Source organism: Candoia aspera, chromosome 14, assembly GCF_035149785.1.
Source record: "Candoia aspera isolate rCanAsp1 chromosome 14, rCanAsp1.hap2, whole genome shotgun sequence".
NCBI classification, from domain to species: Eukaryota; Metazoa; Chordata; class Lepidosauria; order Squamata; family Boidae; genus Candoia; species Candoia aspera.
In genome coordinates, this window is record NC_086166.1 from 5,279,587 (window position 1) to 5,305,384 (window position 25,798).

The following is a 25,798-nucleotide window of genomic DNA, read 5'->3' on the forward strand; positions in this document are numbered from 1 at the left end:
GCAGGGCTGATGGAGTCACAGTAGATAATTTTGGAGGCTGGAATTATGGGGAGCAAACTCTTGAGACAGCAATGCACATTCATCTCAAGCTGGAAGCCTTGGGTGGTTGTGCATGGAAGACCCCTGCCCATCTTGGCCTTGGAGGTCTGCCCCCAAATCCTACCCAGATTGCGCTGCTGACCAGCAACTACGTCATCGCTAGAGGAAAAAAAGGCAGCTAAAATTACTCATCAGGTTAGATGCTGCTTCTTTGGCTCTCCAAATTTCAAACCAGCAGCAATTCCCGCCCCCCCCCCCCCAACTCTTGTTTTGCTTCCAGCCAACTACATTTCTAGATAAGCCCTTGCCAACAAAACTAATGTGGGGGAAGAAAACATGAGATGCTGATTAAGAAGATCTTCAAGGCCTTTGAGAAGGAGGGTCTGTTTTTGTTATTGCCATGACAACTATAATCAGGATGGTGGGACTTTGTAACCCTGGAGAACAGTCTCCATCGGTCGGACACCGTTAGCATTATTATTTCTATTGCTATTATTAGTATTATTATTTGGCAAGCTGCATGATGTCATCGCCTTGCTCGGGACATTGGGCCGGTGGGGAGATAAAGAAGTGGTAACTCTTTTTCTGCTTGGCACTGGTCCACTTTTTACTCTTCTGCCTGCAAGGATGAACGATCAAACATTTTAATCATACAGCAAAACCTCCCTCCCACAAGTCCCCCTCCAAAAAGAATGCATTTTATCTTCTTTCAAAAAAACAAAAAACAGAAAACCCTCCTTGCTGTTATTATCTAAAGGTGAAAATTCTCTTCCCCAGCTTGCTGAAACAGCAAACGTACTCGCTTTAAGTGGGCTGCACATTTGCACCCCTCTTTCCGCTGAATTCTTGTAAGCATGGTAGGGACACTTCTTCCATCTTTCGCCTTCCACTTTTACCCCTCGTTTTTATCTTTTGCAATGATCAAGGTGGTATCGATTGTGTTTCTGGATGTGGCAGTGATGTGTGTATGGCGGGGGGGGGGCTTTTTTTTTACACACAATTTTATTGCAAGTTTTAAAAGCAAGAGTCAAAATTAATGCAAACTAAAAGTAGGAAGGAAAAAGGAGAAAGGAAGAAATAAAAGGGAAAGCTAAAGGGCAAAAAGAAAAAAAGTTAGAAGAAAAATAAGAAAGGAAAAAGGTATAAATAAGCGGCTTCCGATTCTTTACAGCAGTTATAAGTACAATTGTAGATTTGCCTCTTTCTCTAAAAGGGGGGGGGGCGTTTCCAGGGTGGAAGGGCATCTTGCAAAATTTGCTCAGGTGAGCCTCACAATTTCCTAGATATTGCAATTCCAGATTTTCTTCCTTTCAGCCTGCCTAAGCTACTTTGTCTCTTTGCAGCCTCTGGGTCATATACTCTAAATCAGTGTTTTTCAAACTTGGCAACTTTAAGAAGTGTGGACTTCAACCCCCAGAATTCTCCAGACTAAGAATCTTTATTAAACTTAACCTAAAAATGAATCATGGCCCACACAGTATAAACCACCCCAGATGGAATTATACCCGGTAGTGTGATCAATCCATATCGGAAAAAAAATATTCTAATTTAGATTTCTTGTAAAATGAAACATGGATTCCGTGCATAATTAAACCCAAAGTTCGGATGCGGCACTGATCCACGTATTAGATTATAGTCTAAGAATAGTTTCCAAGCTGACTTGCAATCTGTCAGATTTGCTTTGATCTTTGATCTTCCAGATCATTTTGGAGAAAGGGCAAATACGGATGGGCAGAGGTGGTCTTGTCTCAAAATTGGGTCCGGGTTTTTCCAAATGGGTTTGGAGGCATTTGGCTCAATTTGACAGATCCAAATTGCTTTGGGGACTCGATTCAGGAACCTGAATGGTGTGGATGGGTCTGTTGAGTTACTGTTGAATCTCGTTCCTGAATTGCATATTCCCACCATCCTACAGATGTCGCAAGCTGCTAGAGATAGGGCTGACTTAGTGTAAGATAGATCGCTCACCTTCCTAACCCCTGTTGCTTCCGTGCTGTGTGGGCCAGTGGGTTGATTTAGAAGGCTGCATAAACCACTAAAGCTGGAAGCTGCAAACATCACCTTCTCCTAAAAGGATTTTCTGCACCCATAACATAAAACTCTGGTCAATGGTCAGACCTCACCCCTGCTTTCGAAGAGCTAAATCCCAACCCCCAGTTTTACTGCAAAGACTGCCTGCCAGGCCTCTGACATCACCGATCGCTGCAAAAAAAAAAAAAACTTTGGGTGGGAGTTTGTAAGCAGGCCCATTGAAAGAAATGCTTTTTCAAAAAGGTTTTTTTTTAAAAGAAGGAAAGTCAAAACAAGCAGCCACATGCCCCAAAGTGTTTAAAGCTGTGGAATCAGATATCCCCCTTCTAGAAAAGCATGCCTTCTTTTTCAAATGCAGGTGGAAAGCTGCGCATTTTACAGTCCAATTGTCTCACTCCGAAATTAGTTACCCGTCTTTGATTGTGTTCTTGCATCTAATCCACTTAAGGGATTCTTGGACCTGCCATGGGAGGCCTGTTCCTTTTATTTACGTGCGTTTGCTCCTAGGAGAAAAGAGCTGTTTTTTCAAACACTGGCGGGCGCGCATCCCACCACCACCACCCAGAGCTTAGCATGACCAAAGGGCAGGATGGGTACATAGCTATGATGGTGCATTTCTAAATTAAGAGGTGCTGGAGTGTGTAGCTGTCCGGCCTCACTTGCTCTCTGGCCTTTATACAGTTGCTGCCATGTGCCTCTCTTATAGTGTAAGAGCTCCACAGCACTTGTGCGTGTGCACAACTGGTCTCCTTTATCACCCTGGAAAGCAGCACCTCAGAATTATACCATTCTACAGGTGAAGAACAGAGAAGTGAAAGCAGAATTTGCAAAAGGACAATCCACGGAAACAGAGCTCCATCGAGATATGGCCAAAGGTCCACCAGATGTATCAGGGAGTGTGCTGTCCCATCCTAGCAATTCCAGCCTCCAGTTTTCTATAATCTCTTGGAATAAAGTTGGTTTATCCTGAAAGGGAAGAGCATAAAAGAAAGCCTTTCCAGAGAAGAGCATTGGGGGGGGGGGGTACTTTTTCACAGCACCTGTTCTTGGGCCATATAAAAAACCCAGCAAAAATCCCCCCTGGGCCCAATTCTTTGGCTCCGTCCAAACTTCTGCAGATTATTGCTCAACCTTGCACATAAGGTCTAAGAAGTGTGCCCCAGGATGTTTCGCGACCCAGCGCTCATATTCAGTTGCAAACTGAAGATGGGTTAAATGAAAGCTTATTCGATCCATGGGCCCCAAGCTCTTTAATTGGGCCCTGAAAGACAAAACAAACTCTCCTGGTTTTGCCTAGGAAAATGCCAAAAGATAAACATCCGTTTTCATCAGTAATGGGCGAATCAAAATACATGTACAAGAAAAAATATGTGTCCTGAAAGAAAGATGTCATGGATGCTGGAGAAAGTATCCAAAAATTAATTTTTAACAAGGGCGGCGATACTACGGGTAAGTTTTTGGCTCCTAAGAAGGCGAAGCAGGGGCTGAATCAATAGGAGGTGGGATTAATATGTAACCAAAGAATGAGGCAATTGACTTTGAACTTGCATTGGCCCAGACCCAACCACCACCAAGATAGACAGAAATCCAAGTAGCTCCAGTTGACGTCAGATCAAAAATCTTCCCAGGGCTGAGAGGCCTGAAGTGGGAGAGAAACATTTTTCCATTTCTCTCCTACAGATGGATCCATCACATGGATTTTACTGAAGGGCTTCAGCACCAAGACAAGAAATTGAATTAATCAGGAATTGCAATTGACTAAATGTTCATCTATGTGCAGGTGATGTTTTTAGGAGGGCTCTGCTTATGTTAGGCTGGGTAGGCCATCTGAAGGGCCTTTCCCCCCATCTTTCCTTCTGGCCCCCTTTCCTCTTAGGGCACGCCATACCCACACCACTACCAGTCCATAAGAAAGAGTTTACAAATAATCCATTGACTTCTCTTCAGCTGATCTCACAATGCTGAGTAGAGCAAGACAGCACGGTCTGCTCTACGTACCAAAGATCTGGGAGAAACTAACATCTTCTCACCCCTGCCTCCATGCAAAAGGAGAATAAAATAAGTTGCTTGTACACAGTCAATATCCTTCCCAAGACATCCTTCATGTTGTATTTGTCTGGTTTGTATTTTAAGAAAAATCCACCCAGTTGTTATGAGACAGCAGAAAAGGCAAGCTGCCTTTCCCCTTCTAAGACCTCAAAGGCAGAGAAGCAATGAAGTTGGCATTCTCACCAATGAGGAAATGTAGATGTTTCCCCTAGCCTTTAAAATAAAAGTTGATGGACAGCCTAGCTTTACTCTGGCTTCAAATGCATCCCAATTGAGGGAGAAAGGAATTGGTTGGGTGGCCGGAGATCTCTTAGGGGTCACAGAGATCTAGAGGCAAAGTTGCAAGCAAAGGTCCTACAGCAGAAGGCAGTGCCTTTAGTTTTACAGTTTAAAGCACCCCAAACCCACAGAGAAGTAAGGGGAAAAGGAGGAGGATGAAAAGAAAAGAAAAGAATGTTCAAAATCAAAATTTCTGGATCCTGAAGCAGACCATTCTGAGGGAGAAACCAAGCTTGGAACAGGGCATTTTGGATCCGGATCAAAGCCTCCGATTCTTAATCCTTGTGCACGTTTCTTTATCTTTATTTCGGGGTGGATAAAAAAAATCCTGGGACTGTTGACCCCAAGATGGGGCTACGGGCTGGGGAACCCCCGCTGGGCTACAGAAACAGTCTATAGAGGAGGACCAGACCACGCATCTCTCTCTCCCGCACCTTGCGCGTCCATCCCTTTCTCTACCTCAGGGGAACGAAAAAAACGGAGCGGGGAGCCCAGAGGACAGCCCCCTCCGCATCTTTCTAACGCGGGGGGCTCAATCCTGGCTTGGTTAAAGCCGGCTTTTTTTGCTCCGCAGGTTAGCTCGCCCTGCTTGGTTCTCCTCTGCAGCCCGGGGCAACCCACGTGTGGCGGGAGTGCGCGCGTGGGGATGCATAGCTCCCCCCCCTCCCCCGGAGAAAAAAGAGCCCTCCTCCACTTCCACCCGAAGCTGGCCGTCAAGCGCGCTGCTGCCGCGTAACCATGGCGCTTCTCCTCCGCCTAGATAAGCTCCAGGTGGGCTCCTCGAGGTTGCGACGGGGCGAGGGGGGAGCGCTGCCCAGCCGCCCCGAAGAGGCCGTTGCTCTCTTCCGCCGCCGGGGCTGCGGAGAAAGGTGGGATCGGGAGGGAGAGGAGGAGGAGGAGGAGGAGGAGGAGGAGGGGGGAGGGGAAAAGGAAGTGGGGGGTAAGCCGGGGAAGGCCGCGGCTCCCCACATCTCCCTAAAGTATGAGTTGTGGCAATTTGCAACGCGCACTCTTCCCCTCCTCCCCGCGCTCCTTTTTGGGCGTGTGTGCGTGCGTGTGTTTGCGTGCAACGCTGGTGCAGCGCTCGGGTGTGTGCGTGTGTTGCTTTCTTTCTTTTTTTTTTTTGCTTGCTTGATTTTCTTCTTGTTTTAATTTGCCACAACCCGCGACGCCTGGCGCGCCGGGCTGCGTTTGCAGCAACCCCCACACGCCTCGCTCTCGTTAGGGCCGCCTGCTGGGAGTCGAGCAGGGTGGAGCGTGCCCGGGGTGCGGTGGGGGGGAGAAGGAAGGAGGCGCCTCGCCTGGGACTGAAGGAGGGCGCCCCCCCCCACCCTATGGCGGCGCGCCTCTCCCCCAGGGATCCTTCACGTGCTCTCAAGCGCATCCTCTGAGACCCCCCCCAGAAATTCCCCCCGTTGCCCTCCGCGTGCCCCCGCTCCTCAAATTCCCCAACCGACCCATCCCTCTTCGGGCGATTCCCCTCCCTTTGGGGGGCAACCCAAAAAAACAAAAACGAGCGAGCCTTTGCAACATGCAAATGGGCGTGGGGGGGAAGAGAAAGTGGATACAAGCGGCTTTCCCTTTCCAACGCTCCGCGTTCGATTCGGGCGTCCTTCCCTCCTTTGATCTCGCCCGCCGTTCTGCAAAAACAGACGCGAATGCCAACCGGCGGGGAACTCCCCCGCACCTTCCTCTCCTCCCAGGAAAGCGAAGCGGCCGCGCTGGTGGGAAGGAGGAAAGAAGGATCGCTGATCACCTGACGGTCCTTCCCGGAAAGATCTTGTAGATCTCGCTTAGCCCGGGGACAGGGAAAGCTGCAGGGCGCCCTCTTGGTTTTTATTTTCCTTTCTCTCCCCCCCCACCCCGCTTCCCCTTTTTTTTTCCTTATCCCCCTTTTTGGGGCTTTGGAACAAAATAGGCGCTCTCCCCGGCTTCTCCTTCCCGTCGCCCGCTCTCGCTGCTGCGCTTTGCCGCTGGCTCCGGGGTGGGTGGGTATTTAGAAGGGGTGGGGAGAGGGAGGGGGTGGGGGAAAGAGGGAGAGGAGGGGCTGGGAACTCTTCGCCTGTCTGGGAAGGGGCGAGCGGCTCGCAGACAGGTGATGGACGCTGGCCCGGCTCGCGCGTCGCTGGTTGGGGTTCGCTTCGCCGCCAGCTCGGTCAAAATGTAGAGGGGGGCGCTTCTCCAGGTCCCAGGAAGCCAGGAGAGGCGGCGGCGCCCGAAGGAGCCCGGCCGTCCGGCTGCAGAAGCGCCTTCGCTCACTTCGCCCCCCCCGCCGCCCCCCTTTTCTCCCTTCGCCTTCTGGGTTTGGAAGGGGGGCAGCCGCGCGCGAAGCGGCCAGCCAGCCACCCAGCTTCTCGCCTCTGCAAGGCGAACCCCGGCGCGCCACCAAGGAAGAGGCAGAGCCCGCTGCACAGGGGGATTTAGATGCCATAGCAAATTCGGAAGGAGACCTCCGCCCGCGCGCCCCCTCCCCAGAGCCCGAGGACACCCCCCCCCGCCGGTGGCTCCCTCCCCCCCCCTTGAGGAATGGTTGTTATTTTCCCAACCCAAGGAGGCGGGGTGGTGCGCCTCCTGCGCTGCACCGTTGAGTCGTGTGGCCGACCACAGTGATGTGTACGCAATGAGGATCAGCGCAGCATTCTGGGTTACAGGCTTTTGCTACCTGGCCCTCGTGTTTGCGGAGGTAGGTGGACACCTCGGGAAGGAAGGAAGGCGGGAGAGAGGGGAAGGGGAGGCAGGGAAGGCTGAATGCCCCCCTCCCCTTCTAAAATGCCCAGCTGATTCCAAAACCTTTTCTTGCATCTTTTGGCAGACGACTGTTCCTCTTCTTTTCTCTATTTTTTTGCAATATGTTGCATAGAAGGCTCCGTCCATCTCTCCCTCCCGCGTCCGGTCTCTACCTTTTACGTGAACCCCCCGCTTCCCCCCGTGCATGGGCTTGGCTTCACCTTGGACCCTCGAGGGGGAGAAGAGGGCTCCCTTCCCCAAATCTGCCGGGAGACCCGAAGTGGTGATGTGGGAAGAGATCCGCTTCTCTTCCGCGCTGCAAAACTGCCATCCCAGCCGCGTGAGCTCTTCACCCTCGTTCTGAAGAGTCGTAGTATATGTAGGCTACGGCTAAGCGGCCCGCGCCCTGCCTCGCGTCCGCTCTGGCGCGCGTGCAGACGTGCGAGGAAGGGCTGGAAAACGCGCCTTGCAAGGCGATCCGATCTGGCTCTGGCGCGGTTTTGCAAACGCGCCCCTCGGTCGCCTGGCCGTCCGCCTGGCTGGAGGGGTGGGGAGTGGAGCCGAGAAGCGAGTGGGCTTCCGTCTCTGGGGAAGGCAACGTGAAATGGCTAAAATAGGAGGAATTGCGGTAGCGCTCGAATGAGTGTAAAATCTCACGCTGCCCTTCTGAGGTGCAACCCCGTGTTACCGCCCTCCGCTCTGTAAATTCACTTTATAAGGTTAAAAACGGGCTGGGGGTGGGGGGAACCCGGCTGCTTCCCAGCTAGACTTGGCATGTTTTCTTAAAAGTTGGGACTTTCCATTTTGAAAGGCGTTCGTTTTCCACGCGGACTGTATTCAGACAGCTCGCTTAACCCAGGTGGGTTTCCACACTAGGGATTAAGAGTTCTGCAACGGGAGTGGGGTCAGGGCGAATCGTGGTTAGTTTTTCTGAAGCTGGAGGTGGGGGCGTGCATGGGTTGAACTCACCTATTCGGTTAGTTGATGGATCGGTGTATTTGAACCTAGAAAATGGGTCATTTTAGGAAGCCCGTTGGGTGAGATCTGTGGACGCAGCCCTTGAGTTTGCTGTATAAAGTCTCTGGTTTTGGAAGGCTGGGACGATCTGAATGTCAAACTGAACTCTAGTTAACAGTGGTATTCCCCCCCCCCTTCCTCTTTGCCTCTTTCCAAATTGGAAGATTGTTGTGGGGGGGGGGGGGACAATGGTGGCCATTATGGGGGGGAGAATGAATGTAGGGATTCAATGGCCAAGAGGAAGGAGTCTATTTTCAAGTAGGCTATATTTCCTTGCTCTTAAGACTGGTGATGTTAAAAGAAAAGAAAGCTGTTTTCTTTGCTCATTTCCAACCTGTAGGATTCTGTTCATTCTAAAACCATTCTCCCCCTCCCCCTCAAACTCAGGGAAAATTTGGAGAAGGAGAAAGTATTAAACCAACACCATAATTTCTTGCTGGCTGAAACTTTTATTTTCTTGCAAGTTTCCTGCTATTGAAAAGATTTGCATTGGATCAAGCTCTTGTTATGCTGGGCAATTAAAAAAAAAAAAGAATCAGACAAAAGGGGAAAAAAAAGTTCTTGGCTGTTTTATTATCCCATTCATGTAGAAGAAGTTCCATTAAGTTCAGAGAGTTTATTTTAGATAAGATGGAAAAAGGTTTGCTCCCACCTGGGCGGGGGGAGGGAAATAACCTGCAGAATGGTGCTGACTGTCCTGTTGTGGCACATTTCAACTTGATCTCCATTCCTTTTTTTTTTTTAATATTTTGCATGGCCCTGGGAATGCTGGTTTAAGAAATGTGCGTGCTCAGAAGACAAGCCCTCTCTTAGTCAGTGGGCACAATTTTGCAATGGCGCAGTGGGACGCTGTGCCCAAACATCCCCCTCCCTAAATATTGTGGGATTGTCCCCCAAGCTTGAAGCAGTACCTGCTCCATTTTTTACCGTCTCAAGCTTTTCCCAAAGATCAGAGCAACTGAAGGAATGCTAATCCCACCTTCCAGAAACTCACCAGAATAAAGGGAAAAAAATGGAAAGGGCAGAATGTTCCATGCTTCCCAAATCACGGTCTATGGCTGGCATTATCTGAATGTTCATTATTTGTTGCGGGGCTAGGGGCAGCTCTGGGATCGATGAGAATTTATTCATTTATTTATTTAAAACATAAGCCTTCCTTTCTCCATTTTCCCTGAGCACCTGGAGGTAAAAGATGGGAGCAGATCCAAGGCCACATGGTCTGCTCCAGAGGTGATTTGGAGAAAGACTGACTAACTGGAAGGTCCTTCTCTCTTTTTTTGCACAAGGAAGCGGAGATTCCCCAAGAGTTAATTGAAAGACTGGCTCACAGTGAGATTCACAGCATTCGGGATCTGCAGCGTCTCCTGGAAATTGATTCCGTAGGTAAATTATTCCCATGCATTTCTTCCTATATCCTAAAAAACGGGGGTGGCGTGGTGGGGGGGGTGGGGGTGGGGGTTGACCCATCGTGCAGAATGGGCTCAAAAGAGCTGGTTTGGGAAATAAAAAATGCAGGTGTGCCTGTTGGGGAGGCACAGGGTGAGGCCCACAATGAATGGAGTGGTGCCTTCATTCATTTCTCATTTAGCAAGGAGGGAGATGTGACCCCAGTCAGTCAGTGTTTAGGGGTAGAGGTTGAGTCTGGCTTTCTTTTTTCCCTCTCCAAGCCACAAGAAAGAGTTTGTCCCCTGACTGGGCTGCCCAGTTGCTTGTGGTGTTCCTGCAAGTCTTCTTTAAAGGACGTTTGTTAAAACCACACAGCAGCCGAACGGAACTGAAGTATTTTCCTGGCCAAGACAAGGGCTCCTAGTTCATTCTTGCGCTTTTCGCTGGCCTTTTTGGCAGGCCAATGCGGGTCATTTATTTATGGAAAATACAGCCTCCCTCTCTGTCCTGGTGCCTCCACCTGTCCTCTTCCTAGCAGTTTAGAATTTGGAGATACACTGCCTTGGACTGTGGAAGTTCCACCGTACTGTGACAGTTGTGCAATGTGTAGCTCTGATTGTTTGACATCCAAATGGTTCTTGTTTGCAGTGACACATCTTAGCAGGGAACAGGTTGTATTTTATGAATGGTGATGCATCATTTGCTATGTATATACCTTACCTTTTTACAACGTATTTACTGTTCTGTCTGTTCGGCATTCCTCTGTTGTGTCATTTTCTTTCTGTGTTTTTAAAAATATGGAACATGCACTCGATTTCCTTATTGAGCTCATGAGTATAACAGTCCGGCAGGGCAGGCTGCTGTTAACGCTCCCATTTTACAGATACGGATTGAGGCTGAGTTTTCAGAGAAATTGACATTAGGACTTGAAATCCCTGGCGGGTGTTATTGATCAAAAAGAAAAGGCAAAAGGTTTCTCACTTTGCATTTGCACAAACCTGGACTGCTCTTGTTTTTCATACGGATAATTAGCCCACGGGCTCTAATGATTTCCCCGTTCAGTGGGGCCGGCTTCTGAGTAAACATGTGTAGAATTGCACTATTGGTTGTTTGATGAATGCCAAGGGTAGGTGTGGAATGTCTTGATCCAACCAACTTTGTGTTGAAATTGACTTGCGCTGTATCACTATGTATATGTACAGGTAGTCCTTGCTTAACAACCACAATTGAGACCAGAATTTAAGGTGCTAAGCAAAGCGGTCATTAAGCAAATCTGACCTGATTTTATGACCGTTTTTGCAGTGGTCATTAAGCAAATCACTGAGGTCATTAAGCAAACCACGTGGTCGTTAAGTGAATCACGCAGCTCCCCGTTGATTTTGCTTGCCAGAAGTCGGGCGGGAAGGTTGCAAATGGCAATCACATGACCATGGGATGCTGCGATGGTCATAAATGCGAACTGGTTGCCAAGTGTCCAAATCATGATCACATGACCACAGGGATGCTGCAACAGTTGTAAGCGTGACCACTGGTTATACGTTGTTTTTTTCAGCACTGTCATAAGTCTGAACCGTCAGTCATTAACCGAGGACTACCTGGGTATATATGTGTATATAAACCTTATATACACTTTGCAGGGTGGGTGAGCCCTAAATTTACCCTTGACCCCGCAGTTTTGGGAAGAGGCAGTTATTCAGTACTGTCTCCCCAAAGTAGAAGGTGACTTTATTTGATTGCGTGTGCATATTTCAATATAGAAGGGGGCATTTATTTGTGAACAAAGATCTTCGCCTCTTCCAAATGGATGGGAATTTCCAAATCTGTCCGATTCAGAAAACGGGCACTGCCATTCACTGTGCCCCCATCTTTCAGAGGATCCTTTTCATGCCAACTCTACTATGGAGACAGGCCCTTTAAAAGGCAGAATATGACTTTTCTGGTTTGGTGAGTGTCAGATCCCACCCACCTCCCCCCGCTAGATAGTATCTCTAGCCACAAAGCATTCCCACCCCATTGCCATTATCTTGCTGTTTTTAAAACCTTTGGTGTGCATGTGGGTATCCCGAACTACGTTTATGAATGAAGTCACGTCTAAACAAGACAATGTTTTTGTTTTTGCAAAGTGAAAGGGAAAAGAAACTTGATCCTTTCCACTCTGACCAGAAAACCTTCTCCAGCGAACACTGCCCATCTTGTTATTGCTTTTTAATAGCCCAAGGTTATTTTCTGAATCATTAGACTGACAAATGCTTCAAAAGGGCAGACGTGCAATTTGCTAACATTTCAGCCCTGCAACGGAGCCATCCTGTTATTAAATTTGATCTCGTGCCGTTTGCCAGAATTGAGGCAAAGTGGATTCACGATGATCTCCAGCATTGGGGAGGGATGGCTGTGTTTATTTTTGCAAAAGTATGAAAGAATAACGGTGGTTTCTTTCCATCCCCCCACCCTTTTCTTTAACATTAAGGGAAGTTTCTACCCATCTCATATGCTGAGCCAAGAATCTAGCAAGTTGTTGCTTGTGCTGTTAAGAGCAGAGCCATTCCATTTAAACAAAGGCAGCATAGTTGTTATGCTTGTTATTATTATTATTTTTTAAAAAAAGAAGAATTACAAGGCGCCTTTGAAAGTTTAAACTCTTGATTTCAGCAGGCCTGCTTTGGGGGAGTGACTTTAATTTTGCATGCCCAAGGCTCAATCCATCAAGTTATTTTGTTGTGTATTTTTTTTTCCATTTCAATGGAATTGCACAAGGTGCTACAGCAGGCAGGCAGGCAAATGCTGCCTGTGAGCATTTCTTTTCCTTTCCTCTATAGCAAGCGCAAGGGCTGCAGTGTGCAACTATGCCCAGTGCCACAGTGTGAACTCAACCCCTGAAAAATCTCATTGGTGGTCCCTGAACGCCTGCAAAAATTGCCACTGGGTTGTCCTTTTCCTGTTCCAGCTGAAGGGAACAATTGTTATGGATCTATGAACACCGCTGAATTAATTGAAAGGAAAATCTGCTTGTGTCGCGTTTACTGGTCTGGGCCCTGTCCCCTGGGGAGCGCGTGGCCTTGGCATGTCATTCAGAGGCCCAGTGGGGCCTCAGTCCTGAAGAAAGTTGCACACTTACTAACCATAGCAGATCCTGAAGAGCTAATCAAGGTCAGATCTGGCTGAAGCTTGGATAGTGGACCACTGGAAGTTCCAGGCTACATCCCTCTCCCCCAGAATCATTGGCAAATTACTTTTCTCTTGCTGCCAAGAGAAATACATGAACATACCCTTAACTAACTCAAAGGGGACTTTATACAAGAGAACTGTGTTTGCTCACCTTTCATAATAGTAGCATGGTGTATTAGATTTATTTTATTTTTATTTGTTTGTTTGTTTGCTTGCTTGGTTTTTCCATGCAGCTCATAGTAATGTGCGTAATGCTTATACAGCCCTTTCAAGGTGGGCTCTGTGCGAGTCAGTGAGGGCCTTCCCTTTGTTACTACCTGCCTTCCAGACAGTTTGGGTCTCCACTCCTCCTGACTTTTGCAGAACTGACAAATGCCCATTTGGGAGCTGGAGAAATTAAATTCTTGCTGGCATCTCCTTCTCCCAGGCGAATTTCTTGCGGGCAGAACATGCCAAGGTTCTTCCCAAATTACCAGTAGAACGTGCATCCTTCTTAGCTCTGGGGTTTGGTTTGCAGCGAGGGGAAGAAATGAGTCAGTGTTGGCCAACCGTTAATTCTCTTTTTCTGCTGTTCTTCCTTCCAAAGGAAGGCATGGAGATATTTGGTCCAGATGAGTATCAACCGATGACCGCTTATCCTGGACACAAAGCTCCATTCTATGGGGAGAATGATGGCTTCAGATTAGGAGTGTGAACAGGTGGAATTTCTGGTCTGAGAAGGACTGGACCAGCCTTGCTGTTAGGTAGGGGGAGGCAACTGCCAAGGAGCCCAGGATGATGTTGGTGGAGAGTGCTCTGGATTGATGTGCCTCCAAGCCCATTGTCCTCATGTAGTAAAGGTCACCTGTGTTGCATGGAAGCACAATTTGGCCATAATTTGAGTATCCACTAGTTGTGGGTTGGGAGCATTGCACCTCCTTATCCTTTCCTACAATTGGCCAGTGACCTTGGGTAAAGCTGGAATGGTATCATGCTTCTTGGACTATGCTTTGATAGTGCCGTACTTCTGACAGGATGGTGCATCAAGAGGGATGCTCAGGTATGCCATATGTCTGTGGCCATGAGGATTTGGTGATCAGGATTTGTTTGTTGGGTACATCATTTGAATGGTCAAATATGGTGGTCTTGCATTTTCTTGGGGGCATTAAATGGGATATTTTTGTCTCTACCAAGCATACTTGGTAATATCCATTTTCTTCCAATACAGTGAAACTTTGATTTAATTTTTTTAAATTTGCCATCAAGTCAAGTGTTGATGTAATCAAGTCCATCCACCTTGTTGCTGGTTATTGTCTTCCATTTTACAACAACCACAGCAACTCACATGGGTTGTGTCATGACATCATTTGCATCAGTTTACATCATAACTTGACACAAATTGCAGCAGGTGGAGAATGATGTCATGAAGCAAATGCCATGAATGTAAATTTTGTATTTAACAGGCATTCAGGAATAACAGACACCCCTTCCCCACAAATGGGCCATTAAAGTGAGAAGTCATTTATATTGCCAACTCCTATTAGGAAATTTCTGTTTGAAAGTACCAGGATGGATAATTCTCTATGTAAATCTGTCCCTAGCAAGCATTCTGTTCCAATCTTCTCTTGAAATAAACTAAATTCCTTTGCCTTCATTTAGATTCGTTGGGTCAGAAAAGGATGCCCTATCTTGGTTTATGGTAGATTCTGATATTACACTTTCACCAAATACCCCAAACAGCCTTTCTGTAAAACCAGAAACCCAACTGATACTCTGGATCATATTAAAAACAAAATTAAGGGTGGCTTTTCTGGTCTGTTAATCTATTTGAAGTAAACAAAAAGGACTGACACATTTCCATTTGCAGCTAGCAAGGTAATAGGAAGTCTTACAAGGAGACTTTGCTATCAACATCATTTAAGCAAATGTTTAAGCAAACTGCACTGGTTCCAAATGTCACTATGTGTACAGTGACATCAGAATTGCAAATGTCGCCACGACACACTTGCTCCCTAATGTCTGACGCAAGCACATTTGTACGATGTTGTCATTGTGCACAAGGCATCACTTGCCCTCCCTGTAGATACCCATGGTTTTAAGTGAAGTTGAGTTTATTTCAATCCTTTCAGCCAAGCTCAGTCCAATCAAGATCTGTGGTTTTCAGGGTTGTTTTCTGCAGTGCGTTATCTGGAAGCAATTTGTATAGACTTCAGCAGGAACAATATTGTCGATTTGGTTGTTGAAGGCTTAGGAGAGGTAACACTAATCAGATACTGGTGTACCCTGATAAGATGGAGATTTGAGGAATCCATGATTGGTGGAATATAAACCCAACCTAGTTGGGAATGCCACCTGTGACTTTAATGTGACCTGGAGAGGATCTGGGCATGGGGACCAAGTCTGTGTCCTCACTCTGCTTCAAACCTTCTTCTGTGAAGTCTCATCCCCTGCAGAAGTTTGCGCTCTGCTGGCTGACACCCAATCCCAACAATCTTTGCCGTCTGTTATACTGGTGGTTGACCAGACACTCCCAGGAGGCCCACCAGCAAGAGAGTGGATACCTTTTGGACCAACACATTGCTCATCATCATGAAAAAGGATCTTTGTGCATGTCGGAGTTGATGTTGGCTACGGTTGAGTGTTTTTTTCTGACTGGTGTTTCATCAGCCATGTCAGATTCTTTGCCTGTCTCAGCCTTGTGGGTCAGTGAGTGATGAGCTCATGTGTATGCACTAACTCTTCATAGCTTTTTGAAATGTAGCTAAATAGACAGCTAAGACTATCCTGGGCAGTGGATATATTATATTGCCTGGCATAGTTTGAACTTTACATGTCAGAATGGTAAAGTACATATTGATAGGCACGTGCTTGTAACTTTTTGGCTGGGTTCCCCCAGCACTCTAGGCCAGAAACTCCATTTAACAAAGTACAGGAGTTTCTCATGGAATATCCTACGATCAAACAAAACATGCTTCTCTGCCATAGGGTGTTCACACAACATTCCAAGCCAATGGCTTGATTCTCACAATACCCTCGGCCACTCTCCAGCCTGTTTGTTTGCCTTGCCTAATGTGTGCATGTCCAGACCTTGAGACTGACGTTGACTTTTTTTGAACTGCCCCAATCTCAAAAGATTCTGGGTAGTGCACAAAAAGCAACAATGATAAATGTATGCCTGTTAAGTAGCCCTAATGAAGGAACAAACAAATGAACAACTTACTGTTTGCAGGTTCCTAAGACTGAATTGATTTGTGAGATACCTAGTTAAGAATGTGGCTTATTTTTGGGGGCCCCCATCTAACCTATCTGTTTGTTTGTTTGTTTAATACACTGTCCATCTCACTATAAAAGTGACTCTGGGCGGCTTTTGATTGCTTTTCAGGTTGGAAAGTGGGATAAAATATTTCAACCATATTTCAAAGGAATTCCTAGATTAGAGTTTTTCCAGTGTGACATCCACTGGGATTTCAGCGCTCATAATTTTCAACAGCAAGTGGAGAGATTTCAGTTATTTTGCTGCTATGCTGGGATGGGGAGTGCATGACTGGCTGGGAATTATGGGTGGGGATGAACAGCACATCTCTGGAGCTGTCATTTGTTGAAGGACATTTGAGTGGCAAAAGCAGTGAAGTGCTACCTTTTGGTGGTTGGCAGCTCAGCAGAAAAACTCTGGTTGTCTTCTTGCCTTCTCTTCTGTTGCAAATGTTGGGTAGTCAGCGGAAGAGTGGAATGCCTTCTGCTGTTCTAACAAGGCTTTCACTCAGAGTATCCATGTTGTCAGGATGGACCACAGAACCTGCTTACTCATCTCTTCCCAGCACTTTCCAGGTTAAACGTGTTGTCCTTGAGCTCTTATCACTTCCACCCATGTCAGAATCCCAGAGAGCAGTTTTTTGTTAGCATTCCTTTTTCACAAATGGGAAACCGAGGTGGGGGAAGCAAAAGGCTTGCTCAAAACACCTGTTAAGAAGAAAGAAAATGGCCTTGGAGTCCCAGATGGGACTGCCCTTGTTTTTGTGTTCTCCAATCCTCTTATTATTTATTTGTGGATCCTGGCCGCTGTTGGGGATGGGCTCTCACCAATTTCCAGATCCTCCCCCAAACTCTTTAAGCTGAGTCTGTTGGCCTATCAGCATCTCCCCTTTGAAGGGCCAGCTTTGCACTTTCAACAGATGTGGGCTACCCTTAGGGTCCTCTACTGGGCTGATTCTACATTCTTATATTAGGATCTTATATTTCCTTTCCACCTTTCCTCCAGAAACTCAAGACAGCATTCAGGGCAGGAGGCTCTTTCCCCATTTTATCCCACACAAGAGCCCTTTGATTTCTCAGGTTGGGCTGAGAAATTATGGCCAACCCAAAGTCACCTGGTGGGCTCTGTGCTTGTGGGGAGCTTCCCTGGGTCCAGTCTTATGCCTTAAACCATTGTATCATACCAACTTTCCAACATGTTGATACCCCCAGGATCTGCAATGTTAGGTAATATCATTGCCTCCTCTGTCTTGGTCAGTGTTTTTTTTCCTCCCTTGAAAGCCTCATTGTATCTGTGGCAATCAATTGGCTGTTGTGAGAAAGAGGTTGATGGATCAGTCATTTGGTCACGTCTAACAAAGATGCTCATAATATTCTTTGCAGCTACAATTCAATAGCGTATACAAAGTTTGGGAAGAGTTCCATTCCGCAGAAGCTGCTCCACTTCCACCTTCTCTTTCCGGTGCCTTGCTGTTGGCTTCCCTCTGTGGCCTCCCTTCTGGGACATCCTAGCGGCAAGCCAATGGCTTCCAGAAGACGGTGTGCAGATTCACGTTTGCTGAAGTTCATTGTGGCATGTAGGTTCGATTTGCACCACATGTTAAGTCTGCGCTAAAAATATGGTTGTGTTTTTGTGTCCATTACTTTGCGGGAATCAGCCATTGTCATGGCCTACGGGGTGAACCTGATCATCCCCTTGAGCCATTGTATACTTGACTTGGGCAGGGCATGGTGGGGTGGTGAATGTAGGAATTACGGTTCTTCAACCCAGATTTATTTTGGGTTGTATGAACCCAGCAGGAGCTGATCAACTGTGCTATCACTAAGGGAGAGACCAAAGTGATTGTTAAACAATAAAAAAACAGCTCGTTGCCTAGTTCAGGCCATTTGATAACCCCCACCCCACCCCCAAATAGACCTGGAACCATGGGTCCTAGCGTGCAGCAGTGTGCAATTTTTTGATGAACAGGAGAATTCAGGGAAAAGGGAGAATGAGGGCCCTGCCTTGCGATCCTGCAGCAAACCAGGAGTCAGATCTTCACTTGCGCTCAGCTTATAGTTGTCAGCTGTCCAGAATTTCATCCTTTCGGCTATCGGCCAGAACGGAAGTTGTAAACGCATCCTTAACAGCTCTGCTTGCTGTTCACAGTGGTTTCCTAGTGTAGTTTAAAACAATTAGAGCATCCATTCTTGAGATGGATTGCTCTTCCATGCTCGGCTGTGTCCTTTTTAATGTCTTGAAAAAGCTCCTTTCCTTCCAAAATGAAAAGGATGCTGAGCATTATTTTATTCATAATCTTCTAAATACACACAATGCAGAGGATTTCAGCACACTTAACGGAGTACACGCCGTATACTTTTGACAAAAGCAGGCAATTCAAATTGGAACCCAGCTATCCCAAGACCCATTTTGGACACAGGAACCACCTGCCTGATGTTGCTCTCACAGTATGGTTTGTGTTTGCAAAAGAAGACCCTCTGAACATTTCCTTATTAGTTCTGCACTTGCACCTAAGACATTCTAAGCCATTACTCCTTCATTGCTATTCTTACTATAGTACATGTTGCCTGTCAGTTCTCAATCTGTTCTACTGTTTTGGGATTCAGGGTGGGATTGCCGTCTTTTGTGGGTTAAGGTGGGGTCAAGATGAAGAGGGGAGGAGGGGAATCATTCCTGAAGATGTTCAGAGGCTCACCAGCAGGAGTAGAGAGTTGTGCTCTAGGTAAAGTCTCCTTGAATTAAACTCATCTTTTGGTGACCTCATTAACCCACCCAAGGAGAGTTCCTGACAACAATGCAGAAGTGATTTGTCATTACTGTATCTATTTATGGAATGTTTTCTCATCTCCTAGCCTCATCTACAGCTCTAGGATTTTCTGATGGTGTCCAGTCCAAATTTTAACCCGATTAGCTTTTTTAGATTCAACCAAAGCTTTATCAGAGGGCTTTACCTGCTGGCACTCAACTGTATTGCATCTCCTCTGTAATTTTGCCTCTCCAGGCACATGCACAAATTTTGTATTTGTTTGTTCCTATTATTTCAGCCCAAACCCCATAATGCCACACAACTGGACTTATTCTTAGTTATTCTAATTGTTTCATCCTTCAGAGTTCATTGGTCTTGCAGAGATTTGGACCCAGAACTGGGGGGAAAAATATGAGTGTATGTGTTGCTCTTTCATGCCAGTCCAGAAATGTGAGCTGATGTAACAGATTGTGGTTGCCCGAGTCTTGGTAAAGGATCTGTGGGAAAGTTGGAGAGGGTTCTGTTTTAGGTTAGACTGAATTCCTAGAAGACAGAAAAAGTCAGTTGAATTTCTTAACTCGAAAGCTTATACCAGTATAATGCTTCATAACGCTATTTTGGAAGTGGTTACTGCAAGGATGTACCTTGCCAATGGTTCTGAGGGACTTGAGAAGGTTCAATCCTCAACAAGGCTTAATTCAATTTCTTCCTGTATCGCAGAGCTTCCCTGGCATTTGGCTTGCTTCCAAAATGTTGCTGGCTTTCAGTTTTCCTGAGCCTACAGTGAGATCTGGATTTTGCAGGCATAACGACGATGGATGGAAGGTTAGCTGAACATGGCCGTTTGGAGGGTGCCCTTGAAAGGGTTGTTAGGGACCAACCAGTCTGCCATCAGAGAAGAATCTGTATGGAAACATCTGTTGAGTTCAACAGCTGTAACCTCAAAGCCAATCATGAATGTGGTGCAGCTCCGAGCCATGAGTCACTAGGGTATCAAACAGGAGTATAAATCCCACCCATCAGTGAGATCATGCTCTGAGAAAGAAATTATATATAATCTAAGAAAGAAAACAGCTTTTAAGGCAAAGTTGATCAATGACCACCATCTTCAGAAGACATTTTTTGAAGGGTGTGTGTCGTGGTTGGGGGTAAAGAAACATCTAACAGTTTATACCAGGCAGTAGAGCATCAACAGTGATAATAGTACACTCTTAACATGGAATGTACAGTGGATTTGGGATCATGACATCTGGGAGAAAGAGTTCAACCAAGGTTAGGTAAAGGGTGCTTCTAGAGAGTTTAGATATCAGCCGCATAAGCTGCTCCTTTCTTCTTTCTGTGGTCCTGGTGGTGATTGTCCCCTCTCCCTGGATATAATTTAAGGGGACATGGATGCTCCTAGATCCTATTGGGCTTCTGAAATTAGGTATGACCCTCAAAGATCTCCAGAAGTATAATTATTTTATGGAGCAGGAGAGGAATTATTAAATACAAACCTTTTTTTAATGATTCTAAGCTGCTCAAAGTCTGCAGGAATTGAACATCATAGAAATTTCAGTAAATGCATAAATAAAATCATATTAACCCTATGTAGGTAAAGGTAAAGGTTTCCCTTGACGTAAAGTCCAGTCGAGTCCGACTCTAGGGGGCGGTGCTCATCTCCGTTTCTAAGCCTTGGAGCCGGCGTTGTCCATAGGACACTTCCGGGTCATGTGGCCAGCATGACTCACGGAACGCCGTTACCTTCCCGCCGAAGCGGTACCAATTAATCTACTCACATTTGCATGTTTTCGAACTGCTTGGTGTGCAGGAGCTGGGATTAACAACGGGAGCTCACCCCGCCGCGCGGTTTCGAACCGCCGACCTTCCGATCGACAGCTCAGCGGTTTAACCCGCAGCGCCACCGCGTCCCTATGTAGTTGTACTTTAATATAGAAGTAAATGAAATCAAAGCTTGTGTTTGTCCTTGGGAATCCTACAACTCGGGAGTGTATGAAATTCAAAGGCGGAGCATGAAGAGTTATGTGTTCTGATTTTAAAGAGTAATCAAATAGGTGTCAAAGCAATGGAACAGTGGTTTACAACCATTGGTATGCATAACACAGGTGGGTGTCATGAGCACTGATGGTGAGCAGGAGGGGGCCCCTATCCAGGGGGGAAAACGCCTGCGTAGTTTAGAGAGTTTGAGCAGCCATTCAAAGAGACACAGAACAGACCCACCTTGACTCTTGGGGTTTATCTGTCTGGGTTTTCCCACACTTCTTCAGTTTGGTAGGATTTTCTGTCTAATGTAGCAGTAATAAAACACTAGAGACCTACTCCTCTTCTCAGCATGGTTCCTGACTGTTAGGACAGTGGGATCCAGAAGTTTAGGTGAGATGCAGACATCTAGAACAGGGTTTCTCAGCCAGGGTTCCGTGGCACCCTCGGGTTCTGCAAGTGGTCACTAGGGGTTCCCTGGGAGATCACGATTTATTCAAGAAATTATTTTTAAATTCAGGCAACTTTCATTAAAGAGGTCAGTTTCATTCTTAATTCTTAGCTTAAGAACACTGTTAATACATACAGTACTGTATATACAGGCCTACACATGAAACAAATAATTTTATAACTTCTGGCCTCTATTTGAGCCTGAATGTGCAGGGCTTTCTGAGGCCTGAAAAATATTTCAGGGGTTCCTCCAGGGTCAAAAGGCTGAGAAAGGCTGATCTAAAACAAACCATGATAAATATAATGTGCATCATTGCATCATCATGCCTAAAGATGCCATGGGGCATGTGAAGTCAATCGCTCCTCCTAATGATCCCCCATGGATGTCCATGGTCTTTAGCTAAGTGTTTAAGGCTTCCTGTAAAAGATTATTATAACAATGATGCCTGCAAACACTCAAGAAGAAGTGGTGCAACCAGGTTCTTTAATAGAACAATTGGGGGATTAAAGATAGGAAAGGTTGAAAAAGCACTTTTTGGTGATTCTTAGAAGAGACAAATAAAAGAAGAGGACTTTGGCAGCGTATTGTGTACAGGACAAACAAAAGTCTATTGAACAGCTGAACGATGGGTCATCTACAGCTGTGGGAATTGTGTAGCTGTTTCATTGTGTGTGTTTGTGTGTATTTTAAAGCTGTATTTGTTCAGCTCTGGGAAGAAGAAGCTGAACGAAAACACAGGGGGCACTCACAATATCTTGCAATGCCCTTTTAAAAGCGAGTGAGCAAACGGTGGCTTTTTCGTAATAAAAACCCAGTGTTTACATAGTTTTGAGCTTCACTTGAGTGGCCCACTCTTACCGTAATTGGAAGGCACCTTGCTCTGGATAGACTCCCTATAGCAACTCCTAATGCAATGCAGTGGGATTTGAGAAATGCATGAATTGTGACAAGGAATAGTTTAATTCACACTCCTGGGCTGAATGCGGATCAAATACCTTGTTACACTTGCATCTTACACTTTGAACTTTAGGGTACAGGAAAACAAAAAAGAGAAATGCATTTGAAAAGTAGGCTTTATCATAACATATGTGTGCGCATTCAGACAAAATGCATTTTAGGATGGGTGTGAGAAGATGCATTCAAAAATACACACCACGCTGTAATTCCAGTTCCTTTTCCCATTGCCACTGTAAACCACAGTAGTACAAAATTGGAATGCAATCCATGAATAAGGAGCTGTAAACTGGTCTCCTTTGGTAGAAGTGATTGTACATGCATTGTTACTGAAAATAATTTGGTAGGAATCTCTGATCTGCCAGCTGGTTCTATGGTCTTGGATAAAGCACTGCCCCTTAGCCTCAGTTTCTCCAATGGAATAGATTACATGTGACTTCCCTTACACAAGGATTATGAGAACACAAAAAGACTTGGTTCTCATATTGCACTGAGCCATGGTTTGTTTAATTAGAATTTATTAGCTAAACCACAGCTGTGGGTTTGGATCATGTGACAAGCCAAACAAATCCCATTTGGGCTTAGTGTAAAGTGTGAACTCAGTCAAGCAGCAGCAGACCTGCCTTGAAAGGTACTGGTGTTAACAGTGGCTTGCAGTATTACTGGCATTTCAAAATCCTGAGCATGAACAGTTGTGACTTTTATTGAGAACTATGTCCCAATCCCTGGGACTATTTTAGTCTTCCCCAAGAGGTATTGTGGTTATCTAATCTCAGTCAGCGAGTAACGTAAGAGGAATTTGCCTTCCTTCCTGGCTACTTGTGAGCAAGAACAGGAAAGGTTGTATGCAAAGTCTAACGTGTATTTTGCACTTATGGACAGAATGGAATCTTCATCTAAAAAGATCAAGGACACCCAATGAAAGTGGGGAATTCGGGGATCAAAGCTTAGGACATCTATGCAGTTAGGGCTGCTTCTGTTTCTCCTCGATGTAATTCAAACATTTCTCTCCCATTTTGCTCTGGGTTTCGCTTTGCTAAATGTTGCCAGACGCCCCCCACCCCACCAACCCGTCCCGCCATGACAGCGCACTTTGTAAAATGATCTGCTTGTCCGACAGAAGACCTGCTCCTCTGGGTCCCCTCCGTTAGACCGAAGTTTTATTTCTCGTGGCAGTTTCCTTGGGAGAATGACTTTTACATGTTTAACATATTAGCTGCTCCACAAGATGATAGGGAGGGAAAACCACCCACAAATCATTTTAGCTGTACCAAAGGACAGCACAGAACAAACAGACATTCAAGGGCTTCATTGAAAACATGGATCATGCAGCAGAGTATAAAAGATTTAAAAGATACTCTTGTTAGCCAGTTCCGGCGAAAACTATAGAAAGATGCTGCGTTTCTTATATGGCGGAGTTTTCTGAAGGCTCTTCTCTATGATTGCCTGCCTTTTACCTGATTAAGCAATTCAGTTGATCAATTGCTAAATAAATCTTCCTGTATCATACAAGCCACAGCGTAGTGTTCTTCCTCTTTGTTATATGTGGGTGATGTTGGCTTATAGAGCGTCCACACAAAGTTGGGGATGAAGGCACTTTGAGCTGTGGCCTGCATTTCAGTGCTCTAGAGCCAAAATGCAGTTTTTGAAAATTGTGAGGCTCCAATCTGGTGGCAGGTTTAAGGGCTTCCCCCAGTTGTTCAATTGGTCAGCCAAGCTGATCCAACGTGCGTGTGAAAAACTCACAACTAGTGCATGAACACATGCTCCTCTAGCCATCTTTTTCTTTCGTCCCACTTCGAAGACTGCCTTCTTTTTTTCATTCTTCTGCAGTGTTTTATAGATGATGATGATGGTGGTGATCATATATTAAACAATCGGCACTCATTTTATTTTAGCTGCTGTTTAAGCAGAACTCTGGCCCTAAACAATAGCACACGTCTGTGGCTCTAGGTGTCGTGCTTTGAGCATCCAAACACGTTTGGATAGCTGGAGTGGCTGAAAAAGCAAACACAACGTTTTCAGGTTGAATTGCAGAATTGTAAAGAGGCTTTCAAAGTGGGTAGCATGACTTGGCCTTCAGTTTTACAGGCTTGACTTCAGAGATATACTTTATATTTTAACGGTTGCAATCCACAAGCACATAAAATTTTTGGGAGACTAATCTCACACACACACACACACAGATTTTAGCCAGACTTGCAGCTGCCAAAAGGCCTAAAACTATAATCAAAGAATTATTGTCATAACGATGGAATTTTGTCTGACTTCATTGTGTATGCCAGACTTTCTCAAACATCACCATAGCAGAACTGCCATAGGTCAAGGCAACAACAGTTACAAAAGTGGGTCGCCTTCTCTCTCTACTGTACTCCAACTGAAGGGTTGGGAGAACAACGTCTTTCCTGCTGGAACGCTGAGATCCAACCTGCCCCTGGCCCCAAAGTTTAAGCCAAGTTTCTACAATGTCGTTTATTTGGTTTGTATTTAATGTATTTGGGTTCACTCAATAAACTGGTTTAAAAAAGAAACACCATGGGTTCAAGCTCATATGTACACCCGCTCATATGCTTGAAATTAGAGGCTGGCTGACCCACAACAATAATCGAGAAGCAATCATCAGTGTGGCTTTGTTTTAAGATGGATTGTGCTGATGCAAAGAAATAGCCAGAGATCCAAGGGGACAAAGTTCTACAGGATATTGCACAATATTATAAGTAACCTCAGTGCAAATATTTTGTGCAGGTGTTGTATAGCTAAGGAGTGACTTTACACTTCTCCATTTGGTTCCTTATTTGTTGACAGGAGCAGGAGTGTGATGGTGGCTTGCTTGCTAGCCTGCAGAAGCATCGGATAACTAAGATAATGTCTTGGTCCGGGTTCAGTTATTTGTCCACATCACATGCTACCTACTGTGATACTCGGCATGTCTCCAGGCTTCTCCATCGACAGCTATCTGCTTCTATTTTTAATTGGAGGTCCTGGAGTTGAAGTTCTTCTGTTTGCAAAACATGTGGTCCACCACTTGAGAAGCCTCTCGGCTTTCTGTAGCAAAGCACAGCACAGATTTGCTTTCTGCCCACCTGCTAAAATTGTAGGCATCTTCAAACAAGACATCAAGTGGACATAAGGCTGTCCCAACTCCCTCTTACTTTCTGCTGGATTTAGATCATCACCTGCAGATGATCAGCTCTTTGTGTGCCAAAGCATCTGCAAGAGAATGAACTCTATTGAAGAACATTCCTATAGAGAGATTACCCTACCCAGAGTGGCCCGCCTGGTGCTAACTCTTCATTGATTACATGCCATGGAGTTGTTTTCAACTCCTAGTGACCACATAGATAGATTTTCCCCATGATGATCCATCCCTAACCTGTTCTTCCAGTTCTCCCAATGGTGCACTCGTCACCCCTGTAACTGCATCCCTCCACTTTGCTGCTGGTCGTCCTCTTCTTCTCTTTCCTTCCACCTTTCCCAGCATTAAGCCTTTTCCTGAGAGCACGGTCTTTGCATAAGGTGCCCAAAGTAGGATAATTTGAGCCTGGTCATTTATGAGAACTCTGGGTTGATTTGTCCGATGATCCTTCAGTTTGTTTTCTTGGCTGTCCACGGTCTTCTCAGGAGTCTTCTCCAGCACCAAAGTTCAAAGGCATCAATACTCTTCCTCTCCTGCTTCTTCAAAGTCCAACTTTTGCTTCCATAGAGGGTCACAGAGCTTGCCCAATTCTGATCCTTGTCGGTA

At 45.9% G+C, this 25,798-nt stretch overlaps 1 protein-coding gene across 2 annotated transcripts in view; it reads left to right on the top strand.

Moving 5' to 3' along the window:
* Positions 1-6,454: 6,454 nt before the first annotated feature.
* Positions 6,455-25,798, top strand: part of PDGFA (platelet derived growth factor subunit A) — a 48,521-nt gene continuing 29,177 nt past the window's right edge. For both annotated transcript variants that reach the window (XM_063314799.1, XM_063314800.1), the window contains exons 1-2: positions 6,455-7,081; positions 9,429-9,525. In XM_063314799.1, the coding sequence (XP_063170869.1) occupies positions 7,019-7,081; positions 9,429-9,525 (160 nt within the window). In that variant the 5' untranslated portion in view covers positions 6,455-7,018. The remainder of the gene's footprint in view (positions 7,082-9,428; positions 9,526-25,798) is intronic.